This window comes from Argiope bruennichi, chromosome X1 (assembly GCF_947563725.1).
Source record: "Argiope bruennichi chromosome X1, qqArgBrue1.1, whole genome shotgun sequence".
Lineage (NCBI taxonomy): Eukaryota > Metazoa > Arthropoda > Arachnida > Araneae > Araneidae > Argiope > Argiope bruennichi.
In genome coordinates, this window is record NC_079162.1 from 90,271,016 (window position 1) to 90,287,123 (window position 16,108).

Below are 16,108 nucleotides of genomic sequence, written 5' to 3' on the forward strand. Positions count from 1 at the left end.
CAAAAGTGAACGAATCATTTTGGACCTAGTCGATATCATCACTATCACTGAAAATCAGGAATTCATCTTCCTAAGACATGAATTCTTGAAGATCTTTTTGATTTATACGTAAAGACTATTCCAAACTAAATTGCATGTAATAAAGTGAACTTAAATTCTATCTGAATGTGTTTTTATGCGATAAAATTTGCGATGTTTATTCATGTTAATTCATATTATTAATAAGTTACTAAATTTCAATCACCTTCTTTTTTACAGATTTTTAGTTTGAGATTTGAAAGAATCAATTTAACAAACAAAGAATTTTATGTGAATGTTCCAGTTGCATGAATTCATGAAAATGTATCAACTTAAGATACAAATGAAAATATTTTAATATGTGCAAATATAGGTTATTCAACCAACAAAAAGAAATATACGACGTATGAAAAGCATCCCAATAGCTTTATTTATTTTTACAAGCTACATAGAAGTATTTAATGAAAAAACAATATTAAAATGAATTGGGAAAATTGAATTTACGATTCTCATAATGCAGTTCAATCATTCATAAAAAAAGTGGAAAGTGTCCTCTTTGGAACGCTACTCGATCGAAAATTGGCAAATAAATCTAAGTAATAAATTGCTATATGTTTAAAAACCAATTTCTTCTTAAATGAATACAATGTAGCAATCACATAGCCAGTGCCGGATTAAGCTTTCTAGAGGCTTGTAGACAATGCAAGAATCGGGAGCCGTCTTTCCCTCCTTTTTTATCAACTTATCAAAAATATCAACTCTTAAAACGGTTTTTTTAATTAATTTTAATTTAATCTTTTTTTAAGTAATTTTATGTAGCAAATTTTTAACTGTAAGCTACGTTTTGAAGAATTTGTTTCAATATCTTGCTTAAATTTTAAAGTAATTTTATAAAAAAATTTTAAAAAACGTTTTTAATTTAATCTAAATTACGTTTAATTATTAAGAATTATTTTTAAATATAATAATACCGAACATAATAAAATTTGCAAAAAAAAAAAAAAAAAAAAAAAAAAAATGTTTAAATAGAAATATTGCTCGAATAGCTTTTCGAAATTTAAACTAGACTTGATTTTAATTTGAATAAGTTAGAGCACACAATCCTTGTAATTTAAGCAAAAATACCTTATTAAATTATTTTGAAAATGCAGCAACAAAGATATTAACTTCTAGGTAGTTGCCTACATCAGGTATTTAATAATTTGGCCTAGCATACAGATGTTTAAAAACAAATAATGGCATAGCATCAAATATAATGGTAAGAGATTTCATAGAATTAAAATACGCTAAATACAAATGTCCTTTAACAACAACAAAAATAAATTATAAACGTTTTTTCTTTACATGGAATTGAAATACATTCGTTTACATCATTTAGTTCATAAAATTGAGAAAGCATTTCTTGATCTGTAGTTAAGCTTTAGAATCTTGTTTTGTATTTAGTAATCAGTTTACTAACAGGAAAAGAAAAAAGTCAAGTCTTCATGAATACATTTTAGATTTTTCTTTAAGGAAGAAAATTTAATTCCAGATTACTTTATACATTTTTTTGTACAGAACAATAATATGTTTCATTTTAAAACTGGCGGAGACTGAATAAATTGCTAAATACTTTAAAAGCTATTGATGAATGGAAGATCAAATTTCAAATGCAATAGCAAAACGTATAAATCGGTACATGAAATGAAAATAAAAAAAATCTGCAAAAATACTAGAAAAAAAGAATTAATGAAAGACCGCTTAAAAAAACAATCAAATTATTATAGCGACCCTTTCGTTTCTGGGTTGTCAGATTGAATAGTGGTATATCCGCTTCTTGCACTCAGAGTCATATCGTAGGAAGAATTGCGTTCTCTTAATGGCTGTCAGTAATTTCTGTTATGTGCTAGCAGCTTTAAAAGTTTCACAGTATTTAAAATGGTGTTTCATGTAGAACTCTGAATTCCAAAGTGCTCACGATACAACTGCTTTGTCATTTTTACCTTACACTCACATTCAATGCGAATCTGAAACATCTCTCGATTCTCATTTTTAGATAATTTCTTTTTGCCGTTTTAGCGCTGAATATTATACAACTATCGCTTTCAACAATAGTTTCTGGGTAGCAAGTAGGAACTTATATACTCATTTGCGTAATATAGGAATTTTATGCAATTTACGTACTAAATGCAGAATGGCCAGAGTTGGTGAATGATAATTTTATACGATCGGCACTTGTGACTTCAATTTTGGTAATAACTACCAAACAAATTTGAATTTTAAGCATTTTTTTTAAATATTAATTTGTGCAAAATGTCTTACCATACTAAATAGATGATGCTCTACAATTTTGTAGACTTTTTTTTTCCGTATTTATTTTCGAAATAAAAATGCTAATTCCACATTTGGTCGTTTGGTGTAAGCGATCACATCGGAGCGTATAAAGCTGCTTTACTATTACCATGAAATGCCGCTTTTATGATTATAGCTGTCGCCGTTCTGCAGTTAATAGACATGACATGATTTCAGTGGATAAAATATGTGTTCACACATGTAGATGTAGATTAACTGTATGCAAAACTAAAATGTGCCATGCCATGTAATATTTGCTCTCTCCTTTTTTGTATTTTAGTTTATTCTCATACGCTTTTTTTTTCTCCCTTAGGTGGTGCCGCTTGCGTGTTTGTTGGGCAACCTCTGGATACTATAAAAGTAAAAATGCAAACTTTCCCTCATTTATACCAAAATAGCTTAATTTGTTTCAAAGAGACTCTTTTTAAAGAAGGATTCCGTGGACTTTATGCCGGTACAGTACCTGCTTTAGTTGCTAATATAGCTGAGAACTCTGTCTTGTTCTGTGCGTATGGAGTGTGCCAAAATGCTGTTAAATTTTTACTCAGAAAAGAAAACGTACTTGATTTAAATCCCTTAGAAAATGCTACTGCTGGGTTCTTTGCAGCATTTTTCTCATCTTTCTCCCTTTGTCCTACTGAATTAGTGAAATGTCGTCTTCAAGCCATGCGAGAAACTTCTGCCCAAGATACAGCAGGCAAACGTCCGCACATGTAAGCCAAAAAATTCAATTTCTAACTAATTATTTCTTTAGTAAAAATGTGCTTAAAGTATTCTTATTTCCTCAGGTGAAACTGGGTATCTATCTGATAATTAAATCAAGATAGCTGTCCACTGATGAAAAGCGCCTTCATATCTGTTAAACAAGAAGAGATTGGTTTTGATGTAGGTCAAAAGTACTTTTTTGTTTGAGGAATTTTATTTATCAGACGCTTTGCATTTACTGATATTAGCCCCATCTTCCAAAGACTTTATCTGATTATTCCAGTTTATGTATATTAACTTGAGAGTTCATAATGGTTCAAAATATTTTCTCTATTGGAATTATTTATTTTCTGAATATGAATTAAATTTGTATGAAAACCTAGTTTCATACCTAAATTATATCCTCCCTTGTAATCATTTGTAACATATATGTTTAATAGATGCATTGAAGGGTGATTGAATTTTTATCACTCTTTTACTAAGATATATGTTTCGAATTTCTAAATGTAACTACTGTAAATTGTAATAAAATGCTTGTAAGAAATGTATACAATAATATAAGACATTTTCAATCTTGATACAATTTTCTTAAGATTACATAAAGACAAGAAAATTGTCATTAAAACTTAAAATGATATAGTCTTAATGACAGTTTTCTTTATTAGGTGTTATTAAGGCACTTAAGAATCATAGATGTCTTTGAAGCATTTAAGAATCATAGAAAGTACCATCAAAAGGAAATGGTTTGCAAGTGTATATTACCAATAATTTATTTCCTGTAGTATAATTTTGTTCATAAACATAAATTATAATACAAAAGAAATTATTTTCTTTTTAGAAATATAATACATGCAGTGGCAATTGTTCATTAGGGTTTAGAGCTTCAGCAACCCTTGAAATGATTCCCAAACTTTATTTTTTCTCTTATTTCATAATATTTTTATTTCCGCACTGAGAATTCATGATCTAATTATGCAAATATAGATAAAGCTATTTATTAATCACATCCTGAAATAGCATATACGATGTGATAAACAAATGCCTTTCTGCCTAAATATCACCACCTAATTTAAAGCTTGAGATACAGAATGGCAAGATTATGCATAAGTGAAGGGGAAAGTAGTATTTTCTTAATGAAAATGGATGTTTAAATATGATATTTGTGTTAAAATATGATTTCCTTGATTATAACTAGTTTGAGCAAATATTAAATGCTACTCATTTAATATTGTTAAAATTGAGAATTTAAACATCTTGCATTGAAAGAAATTCTAGAAAGGATTATAATTACTTTTTTTTTCGAATGGAAAGTTGTATTAATGCCTTGAGCAATGTAGTTTTCAGTACTGATAGCTTTTCAGTTGACAAATATTTAAATACAAACACAGTAATGTTTAATTGCACGCATTTTGTTGGAAATATGAATAGTTCTAGTTTCTGAACTCAAATCAGCATCAATTTATTAAAATTTGAAGTTTCAGAAGATTGAAGCCTTCTCCACACATAATTTAGTTCTTCTGAATGACTTCATATGAGATGTTTCTTAAAATGTAGTTATTTGGAATAATCAGACATCACTTGGGAGTATGAGCATCAGCATGTATTTTTTTTTTCGGAATATTTCTTTCTACATGAGATATTTTCCTAAGTGGAAATCTAGGCAATATAAATAAAGTCTTGTTTCACAAAAATTGAAAGTTCCAATGAATATCTCTGCAATCATTAGAACTTCCATATTCAGACTTGCTTACTCTAATAGAGGGGGAAATTATGTTGCAATTTCATTTGAGATGCAAAGACCTAAGTTCATTTATTCGTCGTAGAGAAGCCTTGAATATTCATTTTGGTTTTGATAATTTTTCATTCTGATAGAAGCAAACTGAGCAATCCATTAAAAATAAATTAAACCATAGTTTTAATGGCAGTGGTGTATTTCTGGGGAGTGTATGTTTTGTATTCCTACTTTTACTACTTACAAGTAGCTTTAAACTGATTAATAGGCTGAACAAATCATATCCTGTTGAGGATTTTTTAACTAATGAATATCTTATATAATAACCGATGAAAACTTGTAATATTCATGAAAAATGAAAGTGATATCATAGATTTAATTGAGCCAGTCATATTTTTGAAAAGGAGGCAATTTTAATCATTTTACAATAAAAGCAGATTATTGCATAATTTTTTAAGTAGATGTTAATCTTATGTATAAAATATGACAAAATTTAGTAGGAAATGTTTTTACTTGCCATTATTATATAACTGGAAAAGCTAGAATATTTTTGGGATTTGAATCAAAATGTCTGTGAAACAAAAAGGGAAATAGAATCATCTAGGCTAGTTTCTTCATGGCCATGGCCATGGAAATTCTCATAGCAGACTTCAAGAAGATCTGTTCCTTTTGTCTAGAACTATGACTATTAGTGACACAGAAATTGAGTAATTGTCTAACTATCATTTTTGAGGAACAATATTAAATAGTGCTTAATTATGAAATATTGCTTTTAATAATTTTGTCTGCATCTTTCATGGTAGGCCTTTGGAAAATTTTCTAATACACAGGATTTTTTAACGATTTTTAATATTCCATACCAGTGTTGATGAAGGAATATTTTCCTATGGTTTAGATTACATGATACCATGCAGGCTAGGTGATCTAAAATATTTTAGAAATTTTTTAATTGGATTTACTCTATCTTATAAGAATTAATTTTTCTATTATGCAAGTTTTAAATTTGTAGAAATTTTATTTAAATGTGTGTCAAAATGCATCGAGATGTCTGAATACTTATAAAATGAAATATTTTTTAGAATTATTATCGAAGAATATATTATGATTTCATACATTCATTTTGTTTTTATATGACTTTATTTTTTAGAAGTATGTTTTGTTACAGTGAGATTTAATTTTATTAATGGTAGTTTGTGGTAGTGGCAGATTCAGTGTTCTAGATATATTATCATTTCTTAGCTTGAATAAGTTATAGATGAATATTCATATAATATATAATGTGATATTTTTGTATTGGAAATCAAGATGTATTACATACTTCTGTTTTTAATATATGCTTGTTGAATAATAATGTTAGTGAATTATTTTTAAAACCAGTGTTTATGTTTTTCCTCAAAATGTGTAGCATATATCATTATATAATTATTTGCTGAGCATGAAACTAGTAAGGCATGGTAGACATAGCATTATTTTTAATGTAATTTGTTTGCCATTGGAAAATTAGTCAAGAAATGTTTCACATTGCACTGTTAGTCATTAGTGCATTACTAGTCTTGTGTTTGTTTAAATATTTCTAATTTCAAAAAATTAATTTGCCTCAATTTGCTTTCTAAAGTCATTTTAAACCTTCCTTTATATTTGTGAAGTAATTATGCAACTATAAGAAAAGCATAAAATTATTGTGCATTGTTTATTTCTATGCTTGTTGTTTTTTATTTACAGATATGTATGCAAAAATTGATTTATTTTGTCATATTTTATTAAAAAAATAGAACCATTGATTTTTCTGAAAGATGATGTATTAAAACAGTATTGGTTATGAATTTCATGAACCTTTTCTGCTTTAAAGAAATTCTGACAAATTTTTCTGATAATCTAATTGGTAATTAGTTTTTCTTGTGGACTGTGCATTAAAAGTCCCTTTAATCTTACTATAAAAAGATACTACAATGCACAATTGTTTTTTCTGAATACTCCATCAGTTTGGAATAGGATTTTATTCTAGTAAATCTGATTAAGAAGTGCTTAAAAATTTTCAGTTTTGTATCTGCTCTGGAAGAAAGCATAAAATATTATGTTTGCTCTAAAAGAGGCAATCCAGTGCAACAATGTTTCTTGCTGGTTTTTAGCATTCTATAGTCTGTGTATTTTCTGTAAGTGGTTCAAAGTCACATTTTCTATCTCGTTATTGGTTGTCTGGTAACAGTAATACGGTAGAAAATGTGACCTTGAACTGCTTACAGAAAATACACAATATAATTAAGGCATACTTAAGCTACGATTTATTGCTCCCTTGTTGATGAATTGAATTATTTTGAATAGCAGACTTTCCATTTTAATAGATAACTAACAGTTTCTTTATATTTTTAATTGTTAAATGTTATTTTAACACACATTTTAGTCAAAATTTATTATTTTTGTGTTATTATTTTATATGATTAGCAAAGCAATTGAAATAGGAAATGAATCTATAAAATTATCTCTTTTGTCGAGAATTATTGGATATTTCTTTTCTTCTTCCATTGAAAGGTATACTAAATTGATAAAATATAATCATCATTCTTTTCTTTTATTTGAAAGAGAACGACTTGAATATTTTACTTTTTAAAAAATGATTGGAGTGGAAAAAGTTACAATAAATTTGCTGAAAATAACTCAGTGATTATGTAGAAAGAAACACGAAAAATATTTTCTTTGTCAATGTTATCATGTATAAATGTGTAATTCAGTATTATTCATATGTAATTTTCATATTTTTAAAACATTATTCTCTGATTTTCAAACACTTTGAGCAGCTAGATAAATTGCTTTTTGCCAGGTATTAATGTTATGAAAGCAGTTTTGTTGTCATATTTTCAAATAATGAAAAAAAAAAAAAAAAAACTGAAAAATATTAATGTTAAAAGGCCGTTTTGGTTTTAATTGAAACTATATTTAAAATATTTGAACTTTGGATGACGATTACATATGCAGAAATTTATTTTATTGTTCTATTTTAAAGTAACTATAAGTACACCCATTTTATTTATATATCGGTGTAATATTTTTTTTCTGAACAAATTGTTTTCAGTATTTTAATCTTCCTTTTATCTTTAGGAAAAATGCTTCAATCTTTCTTAAGGATGATTGATTCTTTTTCAAAAGTAAATGATTTTTTTGATAATTTTATAACTCACTGTATGAATTTTTTCTGTAGTGGACCTTGGGTATTGACGAAAGAAATTTTCAAATCCGAAGGTATATTAGGTTTTTTTCGTGGTTTTGGAGTTACTGTTCTTCGTGAAATGCCAGGATATTTCTTTTTCTTTGGTGGATATGAATTGTCAAGAAATATGCTAACACCTAAAGGAAAGACAAAAGATGATATAGGTATATAATCTTCCAATTGCACATGTAATGTATTTATGAGACACTATTATATAAAATGATCATTAACATTTTTCATGTATATAGGTCTTTTGAGGACCATAATTGCTGGTGGAATTGGTGGAGTCTCGTTTTGGGTTGCAATTTTTCCTGCTGATGTTATTAAATCTAGATTGCAGATTTCAAAATCGAATGATTCAACATTAGAAGTTACAAAAGACCTTATAAGGAAAGAAGGTAATATATGTGTGTTCATTATTTTTAAACTAAACACAGTAATTCTATTCTTATTTCTGATTCACACTTATTTGATTCGAATATTTTCTGTTAAATGTGTTGAATCCATTTTTAAATGTGTTAGAAGATAGATCTACCCTATACCATGAATGTGAATTGCAAATAAAATAGAAACCCTCTTGATTCTGTAATTCATAAATCTTTCACTGTGCCTCCAAATATTTACTCTCAAGATATGTTCATTTCTTTCGCTTTTCACTCCCATTCATGGTATAGAAATAATGTATTGCTTGCGTTTATTTCTTTTTAAAATAAGATTTTTATATCTTTTACGGTAAATTTTGTTATTATCATATAACGCTAGAATATAAAAGAACTATTTTAAAATGCAATTGCTGGATGAATTTCTGCTTCATCAATGCTTCAAAATTCACTCAACATTCACAATTATCACTTGTGTAGCCAGTTGGGATGATAAATTTGAATAATAACATCCTTAATTTTCTTAAATATCTGGTTTTTGTGATAAAAGAAGGGGGAAAAACCCATTTTGTATAAGCTCCATGTTGTAGTTTTTGTGCATTGATAAACATTATCCCAACTTATTGTGTAGTATGTATTAAATTGCTTTTTTCCCCCAATATAGTTTACCATTAAAATAAAAGTACTTCTTACCTGATTTTGTATATTGTGAAAATATGATAAAAATTATAGGCACTTAAAATGCAATTACTATTCCAATTTTATTCTCTCAACGTGATAGCATGTTTGAACTATTTGTTTCATTTTTCGTAACTTGTAACTCTGAATGGGAATTTGTGTAATATTTACTCACTGTATTTCTTTTACAAGATTCCGTAGTTTCCGATTTTTTTATGCTTAATAAATTTCTGATCTGCTCTGAGTTAGTTATCGTAATATAGATGCTATTAAATAATTGGTTTTTGAATAAATCTTCAAAGATATTATCATTTCTATACATATAAAGGAATTAGCCATGCTCTTGTCCTCTTAAATTTAGATGCTTTTGGTACAGACAATATTGAAAAATGTGACCTTTAAAGAATGATTTTGTCATTAAAAAAACGTAGAAATCAAAACTTTTTTCTTTATTAGTCTCCATTTAATTCTTATTATTTAAACTTATTTATCGTGAACTTACAGTAGTGTGCAAATTAATTGGGACAGACTCCTTTTTTTTTATAAATTTCTTCATTTCTTGGGAATACACACCTCAGACAAACAAATTTCTTGTAAAAAAATTAGTAAAATGCATCCTCGCAAAACAAGTACAGATCTTCAGAGATAATTATTAGCTACTGGTGTGAGCACTGATTCATCAACAATATGACAAAGGCTTATTGAAGCAGGAAAATGGGTAGGAAACCAGTCTAAAAAACAGTTAACACCTGTAGTAAAGAGAAAATGTTTGTATTGGGCCAGGAAATATCAATACTGGGCTGCACAAGACTGGAATAAGGTTGTATTCAGCGACAAAACAATTTTTAATGTGAGAAATTCAATCAACATTTGTCAGACGAAGAGCTGGAAAACCCATTAGAGAACAACATCTTAATCAAAAAGTTATGCACCCTCAGAAGCAGATATTTTGAGGTCATTTTACAACTGTAGGATCTGGAGCTTAGTACCAGTTGACGGGATGATGAACTCTAAAAAATACATTTCAATACTAGAAGAAAAAATTGTGTCTCTGATGCAAATGTTTGCTGGTGGTGTTGGTGTCTTTCAACAAGATCTTGCTCCAAACCATCATTCCAAGGTGGTAAAGAATTGTTTTCAAGGAAAGATATTAACAATTTTGGATTGGCCTGGTAATTCGACAGATGTAAATCTAATGAAAAATTTCTAGAGCATTGTGAAGAAAAGTGTGACGGACTGTTAAACTAAGAGAAATATGATTGAGAATATCATAAAAGTTTGGTTTCCTTTTGATGACATCAAAAACGCATGTTATAAATTAGTGGAATCCTTGTTAAAACATGTACAGGATCTCATCAAAGCTACAGGAGGACATATTGATTACTAGATTGCTATACCATGCATGTAAGTGAACCTATACTAATTAAACAACAAGGGTGTACCTTTTTGTGTTTGTCCCAATTAAATTGCACAGTACTGTAATTGGGATTTGTAATGTGCAGCAATTCGGAAAATGAAAACTTAGAACTTATATGGCATGCCACCTCTAAAAATTTTCTTGGTGTTATTTCAATGATGATTTTCTTACATTTCAGACTAAATATAATTTCAGAAATGCATGAATTTTCCAAAGAATAGAATTTTTAATAAAAATATATCCAATATTCTAAATCTGTTCGCGTAGCGATATTTTTAATAAAATTGTACATATGCGAAAGAATTCGTATATTTATAACTCTGTTTTTATTTGCTGATATCGAAGCTGATAATGATTATAACTCTTTCTAGTTCCATTATATGCACATCCGCACAACATGATGTGAAACTGAAAATTCAGGTTAAATGGTGTTATTTTTTAAGAAGAAAAAAATTATGGATGGTTTCTCAAGACATTATTTTAGGGATGAAATTTTCTTATCTTTTCATTGTGAAATTAATTGAAGGAACTAAAGTAATTTTTCATTCTAACTTTAATTTGTGTTTTTTTTTAAAGTCATGAAAACAAAAGGAGTTACCCAGCTTTATTCTGCTCTTGATCTTCGTATATGAAAATAGTGCATTAATTTTCCAAAGAATAGAATTTTTTAATAAAAGAGTATCAGCTTTGTTTTTTAAAAAATGTTTTCTGTATTGCTTTTAAATGCAAAGTTTTAGAATACAGAAATACAGAAAACTTAATGTAACGGAAAAACTACTAACAGAAATGGGCTGAAATTTTGCAGATCCCCATAAAATGGCCTTGTTCTTCGATTTATGTCCAAATTTAAGTGTGTTGCATTTCAAAATGTTCGAACTCTAAATTTTGCAATTTAAAAATTATTTTTTAATGATAAATATGTGTGCAAAATGTATAGAATACCTTTTATTTTTATAACAAAAAGAGTTTAAATGAGTCAATAACCATATTATTTTTTAAGATATGAATAAAAGTACAAAATTTTGTTTTTACAATAGAAAGTCAAAATTTTTAGCTCATAATTTCGAAATGAACAAGTCTCGATTAATGAAATTTGGTTTCCTGGAAGAATTTTTCATGTAGTTTTGAAATATGATGAAAAGAATGGGTGTTGCTTTTGAGAATTTTAAAGTTTGTTCTTGTTCTTATGCATATATATATATATAATAAAAAGTGAGAGAGAGAGAGGGTGGGAGGAAGGCTCCTTATAAATTTTTAATTACAAAATCTTTAAGAATATATTAATTTCTTTTTTATGATTGGCAGATAGATGATACCTGAATAAAGCTGGTTGGCGCATTTTCTTTTCCCCCCGTGGTTGTATATTCTCTTGATATTGAATTTAAATGTTTTAGAATTGTAGCCTTATATATGTGTATTCTTTCCATAGGATTTAGGGCATTATATAAAGGATTGGGTCCAACCGTTTTAAGAACATTTCCTGCTAGTGGAGCTTTATTTGTTGCTTTTGAATATACAAAACAATTTTTAAATTTTGGATTATCTTGCATATCTTAAATGGAAAAATAAGATTTGTTTAAGAATCCAGCTATGATAGCAGTTGTATAATTTATTGCTTTAATTCACACCAAGTTACTATGTAAATGATTCATTTTAATTGGGAAATTACTCCCAACTTCACATTTAGTTATTGTTTTTAATCTATGAGAAATAAATTGATGTATGAATAATTGGTGTTGGTGACTTTTCTTTGATTTTGCTTTTGAAGCGCCCTATTTTAACTTTATGAAATATAAATACATGCAACCTTAAAAGATATGAGGTTACTTATACTGTTTTGTTTTACTTATGTTAACACGTCTAAAGCTTCGATATGAGTGTAAAGGTATCTGGTTCAGTTATGTATATCGAATTAAAATTTCAGTAAACATGTGACACATATATGAAAAAATTTGCGCTAAATATCAGCTGTAAAATAATAAATTATGTAAACTTATATTAAAAACAGTTATTTGCAGATTTTGTACATTATTTTCTTAAAATTTCGATAACTTGTTTTTTGAGTGTTGTAAAAATTTTGGATCATTAGAACAACTATGGAAAATCGTAATATCTGTCTAAATAAAATAATTAGTAATTCAGTGTTACATATGTAGTTTTGAGGGAATTTTCCAAAAGACTAGAAACGAATCTAGGAATTTGAATGCATTATGCCTTATTAAAATCACAAATTATTTATAATATCCTATCAATGCTTATTTATTTCAAATTTTAAAATAACTTTTCTTTTCTTGATCTTACACGCTTTTGTCAAATTTATCTACTTAATTCAAAGAATTTCATTTCTTCCATATCTTGCGATATATTATTTAACAAATGAAAAATATTAATGTTTATATTTCTCATTAGTATTCATTCATTCCATTTAAAATTTTTACTAATATGTGAAATAAAAAAAGAACATGACAGATCTGATGCTTTTAAGTGTAATTATCGAAATAACTTGAATACGGATAAATTTATATGCCGATTAAATGACACCAAATTTCGTGCTGAAACTACAATCGATAATGAGAGTAACTTTCACTTCTGGGGGAACCTAAATAAGCCAAATCATTAATCTTTATCGCTTTTTTCAACGTCTGTTGAGCTAAATTGACCAGATAATTTACTTTTTCAAATTGAAAAGAAAGTTGCTTGGATCTTTTTCTTATTCGGAAGTTACATAAATTGTATTTTTTTTAAATTGATTCAAGCCTTGAAATTCAGCAATAATGACTTTAGATTTCTTAAGTATTTTATCTCCCAAATATTATTTCTTCAGAGCGGCCGATATTATTTTCAGCAGACACTAGTTGTTGCTGTAGAAAGATTTTGCATTTTATGATATCTTAGAAAGTTTGCACAAGAAATATCGGCTCGTGTAAGCAATTTTTTTCATTACTAATTTTTATCACATTGCATTAATAGCAACAAAAAAATAGCAAAATAACTTTTTTTGAAGAAAAGTTTATTTCTTTGTAATATTCAGAATAATTTTTTGAAAATTTAAATATAATTGCATGCGAAATATTAATCTATTGGAACTAATCTATCTTTACAAAAACACTTTTTTATATGCTTTACAATCTAACTATATCAGAATGAAAAGGTAATTTTTTTCTTTTAAATTAAATCTATTACAAACTACGAGTCGTCCCCGAAATGTAACTTTTGGGAATGAAAAATAGTATAGTGGAGTTCAAATATGCTTCTGATAGTGCTGATATAACTCTGAATCTCAGGCTTTGCAATACTACTTAGTTTTGGGATAAAAGTTTACTTGTGAACTACAGTAAAATGTCTACATGAAGGGAATTATCAAAGTATAGCTATAATGTGGACAATTTTTATTCGGATGACAACTGTTATATTGGTGCTTTTTTGAAGAAAGTCATTCAAAAAAATTTTTTAACCATACTTATTCAGAATTTATAATTAGATACATATTAATTGAATCTAAGGATTCATTTTATTGCTAAAAGAGGTTGCAAAAATGCCATTAAAAACTTAGTTGTAATAATGTACCGATTCATATTGACCAAGTCCTCTTGTATTTTTTCCGCGTGTTTTACACATTTTTTCAAATCATCCGCTGTTACGTTTAACTGTGCTTCATTGGGCAATTCCCTAATATCTGTAATTTTGAAAGTTTCATTTTTCTTCGTAATTCCACCTGCGCGTAGATAAGTTCTATAGGGTGGGCGTCTCACTACTTCATGTCCCATTTCGTATGCTACCTAATCAAGCTCATATGCTTTATATTTTTCTTTGTGCTCCTTTACAATGCCCAATACTTCTGGTCCGGTTTTGGTAGCATTATGGGGAATATTTTTTGCTCAGAAGCCATGACACAATGTCAGTTTTTTTTTTTTTTTTTTGTCTTGTCTTTGTGAAGGGATTTTTTTTCAGCATATGCCGAATGATAGCTCACATTATACATGACAATGACAGATGGTTCCTTCAATTCTCTAAGTAAATCGGGAACCACGTTTTGAAAACTTCGCTGTACTTTTTGATTGAAATACTAGTTTTGCAGATGGAGTAAAGTCTAGATCAGCAGATCCAGCATGGCAAATGATCAATCTTGATTCTTTTAAGCCTTCTTGGGAAGTGGAACTTTGCCAAACATATTTAGGCGAATGGTTGCGTTTACCCCAGTTTCATCCAGGTATATCACTGGCCTGGATAAAGAATCGTTTCTAACTTTGTGCATTTTTCTCAAAAATTTTATTTGAGAAACACTGATGTTGTTTCTTTCCATTAAAAAGTGCAATGATGGTCGCAGGTTTTTGTGAGAAAATCAGAAAATTTTCAAAATCGCCCATAATGATTTTGCGCATCCAGAAAAATTAATTTTTTTCTATTAAGCAAGATCTTAATTTTTCCGCTGTTGGATATTCGCTTATGTCATAAAATTGTTATACAGTCTAACAAAATCATCAAATCTGTGGTAAACTTTGTTCGTGGATTCCTTTTCTTGGACGATTCGAAAACTGGAATGTTGTTCAGAGATTCAGCAGCTACAGTCTTATCAGGCTCTGCACAAATTCGCTGTACCGTTCTGTAGGAAACACCACACATTTGCGTAGTTACATTCTGGGGCTGCAAAAACAAATCTCCTCAGTTTAGATGAGACCAAATCTTTTAATTGTATACATTGTAGACAATCATCTTTGATTGTCTCCGGACGTCAGGCTTATTCATGACGACAGAGACTAAACGCTTCAACACTATTTTGTGAAAAACGAATTGATTTATAATTGAAAAACGAAATAGAGAAAAAATGACGAAAGCACAAACTATAAAGCAGAAAGCTACCGGAACACCTTAACTGTGTAAAAAAAAAAAAGTGGCACTGTTGTCTGCCGCACCGTTGCCAAGGCAACGAGGTAGAAAATTTGTCCTTGACGCGCCTACAGCAAATACACAGACTATAATATCATCTAAACACTTCCCAATAAATCTCAATCTTGTGAGGGTGATTGCTTTAAACAGCTAATACGCGCATGATCTAACAATGCAACAAAAGGTTTTGAATGCTAATTTTCATAATAGTTGAAATTAGCTAAGGCAATATGGACAAAAGCATTCGTTATAGATCTTGTCTTAAACACAAATATTAAAAATGCGAAACCTTAAACCCCTGTCATTTTCTAAATTCATTTAAGAATAGAACTTGGTAGGGTAGGAAAATCCTTGAGAGTTAATACTGAATTTGAGAATATGGAAGTTGTCAATTTTATCCATTTAAATTTTATAATGGTCATTTCTATCTAATCGCCCAAGATAATTCCAGTTGAGTTGCATGGAACATCCAGCATTCAATGATGCATTTTCATTCAGTTTTCTGTCGCCATTAGCAGGTTAGTCTTTAAACCCATTTGAGATGGGCAGTAAACCGTGTGTGCAATGATACTAAACTGTAAATTTAAGCTTCTGCAGATGGCCTTTAGAAAATACGCTGTCAGGAGTTAAACAGGATGGTGTAAAGTTAACAATACCAAATCATATTTATCAGATTCAAAATAAATGATAATGAAGATATAATCGCGGATTATACAAGTTTTAACAATTTCTCAGTGGGAAGTGTGTCTACATTC

General features: G+C 28.7%; 1 protein-coding gene across 1 annotated transcript in view; it reads left to right on the forward strand.

The window, feature by feature from the left end:
• Positions 1–12,196, forward strand: part of LOC129958359 (mitochondrial ornithine transporter 1-like) — a 32,705-nt gene extending 20,509 nt beyond the window's left edge. The window contains exons 3-6 of the mRNA XM_056070793.1: positions 2,663–3,062; positions 7,983–8,155; positions 8,240–8,389; positions 11,896–12,196. Of these exons, the coding sequence (XP_055926768.1) occupies positions 2,663–3,062; positions 7,983–8,155; positions 8,240–8,389; positions 11,896–12,023 (851 nt within the window). The 3' untranslated portion in view covers positions 12,024–12,196. The remainder of the gene's footprint in view (positions 1–2,662; positions 3,063–7,982; positions 8,156–8,239; positions 8,390–11,895) is intronic.
• Positions 12,197–16,108: the final 3,912 nt, after the last annotated feature.